At 33.6% G+C, this 2570-nt stretch overlaps 1 protein-coding gene across 3 annotated transcripts in view; it reads right to left on the reverse strand.

The window, feature by feature from the left end:
* Nucleotides 1-2570, reverse strand: part of tecpr1a (tectonin beta-propeller repeat containing 1a) — a 22872-nt gene that overhangs the window by 4157 nt on the left and 16145 nt on the right. For all 3 annotated transcript variants that reach the window (XM_016461380.1, XM_016461381.1, XM_016461379.1), the window contains 5 exons: nt 1397-1524; nt 1213-1315; nt 1039-1135; nt 832-911; nt 658-714 (listed from right to left, as the gene is read on the reverse strand). In XM_016461380.1, the coding sequence (XP_016316866.1) occupies nt 658-714; nt 832-911; nt 1039-1135; nt 1213-1315; nt 1397-1524 (465 nt within the window). The remainder of the gene's footprint in view (nt 1-657; nt 715-831; nt 912-1038; nt 1136-1212; nt 1316-1396; nt 1525-2570) is intronic.

A 2570-nucleotide genomic window follows, 5' to 3' on the forward strand; every position in this document is an offset into this window, starting at 1 on the left:
ATATTTATTATGTATATATAAATACACACACATACAGTATATATTTTGAAAATATTTACATGTATATACATTTATATATTTATATTCTTATATTATTTAATATATAAACATAAAATTTTTCTTAAATATATACATGCGTGTTTGTATTTATACATACATAATAAATATACACAGCACACACACACACATATTATGTAAACAATAACGTTTATTTTGGATGCGATTAATCGTTTGACAACACTATTTTTTTTTACTAGTTACTACTAACTAGGGCTGTCAAATCGATTAATCGCGATTAGTAAAACCAAAATAAAATATTATGTTTACATACATGTAAATATTTGTTAAATATATATACATGTATGTATGTGTATTTATATATACATATAAATATAAACAGTACATACACATAAATATTAAGCAAACACAAAATTTTATTTTGGATGCGATTAATCGTGATTAATCGATTTGACAGCCCTAACAATTAACTAAATTAACTAAAATGCAAATGATTAAAAACCTCTGCCAAATTACCTATGTCATAAAATAATTTTTAATTTATTTATTTTAACACTTTACAATTATTTTCAATTTGTTACCATTAGTTAACTACATTAGTTAACAATGAAAAATATTCTTAAAGTAAGTGCTAGATACCTGGCCCAACGTCTGCGGCGGACAAAGTCCTTCAATGTTTTATTTCCGTGGTATGACCTAGAATGGTGAATACATTCAGAAAAATAAAAAAAGTGAGTTCGCTCTCACTCTTGAAGATTGTGCTTTTTATGTTATAAGATACAGTAACAATGATAAATAACCAATATAACTTACGCAGGAAAGTCAGCTGCATACTGCCAGCCCTCTCTGTCTGTGCCACCTGGCACAGCATAGTCAATAGTCCAGTCTGAGACCTGAAAAATATTAGGGAGCATTCACACATACAGCGATTTGCAACTATAAAGCAACCATAAGTCATTCACTGTCAATTGCAGTGACATGTTCTTTATGTATTTGGAGGAAATGCATAACAGCACAAACCCAAGTCCAGTTGGGGGAGGGTGGTTTTGTGTTGTTTTTAGTGCACTCCTTCAGACCTGAGGCATCGCTCCACATATAACGGTCAGTAGGGAGACCCCTGGAGGAGAAACAGTGAGGCACAGCAGTGAGCATACTGAACACTTCTGGATTACAAACATCATGCTCAGTATTAACCTGTTAGTGTAACCAGTGACAGGATTCCAGCGCTGGTTCTCATAGATATAAACGCTCTTCACATCAGTCTGTGTGTAGATGTTATCTGTGCTGCTTGCCAAACCTGTGTGTGTGAGATAAATACATTATGTGACTAAAATGCATGAAAAACGCTGATTGGTTTGGAAAGAGGTGATGAATTTACCCTGGAAGAAGCCTCCTCCATAGCCTCCTGTGTGGACCCAGGCAGTGTGGTCATAGCCAATCCCCCACACCACACCAAGACTGTTGGACTCAATAATATGCAAATGCCCTCCGACTTGACGCCAGAACCTGCCCATGATGACAACGATTGTAGATTTTTTTTCTTTTTCTTTTTTAGATAAGTCATATTTCCATAATGACTATTCATGAACTGCTATAAGGCATAACAGCAAGACAACAGACAAATATAACATTTATGAAGATATGCTTGTTCAAATGTTTGGGGTCAGTAAGATTTTTTTCTTTTTTTCATAAAGAAATCAATACACTTATTCCATAAGGATGCGAATTAAGGATGTAAGAAAAATAAAGACTTGTACATTGTTACAAAGGATTTATTTTCCATATAAATGCTTTCTATTAATCAAAGAATCTTGAAAAAAATCGTAGTTTCCAAAAATATTAAAACAGCTATAGAAAATCGCTGCAGAAAATTCAGTGTTAAAGGGATAGTTCACCCAAAAATGAAAATTCTGCCATTAATTCATCATAGGACATCGGTAAAACAGTCCATGTGACATCAGTGGCTCAACTTCAATTTTGCGAAGCTACGAGAATACTTTTTGTGCGCAAAGAAAACAAAAATGACTTTATTCAACAATTCTTCTCCCCCAAGTTACGTCTTACACCATTTTAGAGAGTATCACAATGCATACGCACGCTTTCCCCTAAGCTTAAACAATGCTGATTACGCAGATTACGTTCATGCGCGCGCTTTCTCCCCCGAACGTAAACAACGCTGATTACATCGATTACGCTCTTGGGTACTCTCCAAAATGGCGGAAGACGTAACTCGGGGGAGAAGAATTGTTAAATAAATTATGTTATTTTTGTTTTCTTTGCGCTCAAAAAGTATTCTCGTAGCTTCGATATATATATTATACACACACACATATACACACAAAGAAAAAAAAGTAGATAAAATAGAAAAAATAGAAAGCTAGTGTTTGTTTGTTTCTTTTTTTGTTTAAAAAAAAAGAAGATAAATATAGATAAAGTAGAATTAAAATAGAATAGAAAGTGCTAGCGTTAGAGGGTAAAATAAAGGTGGAACAGATGTGTTTTTAGTCGTTTCTTGAAGATGGTTAAGGACTCAGCTGCTCGGATTGAGTTGG

This window comes from Sinocyclocheilus anshuiensis, unplaced genomic scaffold, assembly GCF_001515605.1.
Source record: "Sinocyclocheilus anshuiensis isolate Anshui unplaced genomic scaffold, SAMN03320099.WGS_v1.1 scaffold220, whole genome shotgun sequence".
Lineage (NCBI taxonomy): Eukaryota > Metazoa > Chordata > Actinopteri > Cypriniformes > Cyprinidae > Sinocyclocheilus > Sinocyclocheilus anshuiensis.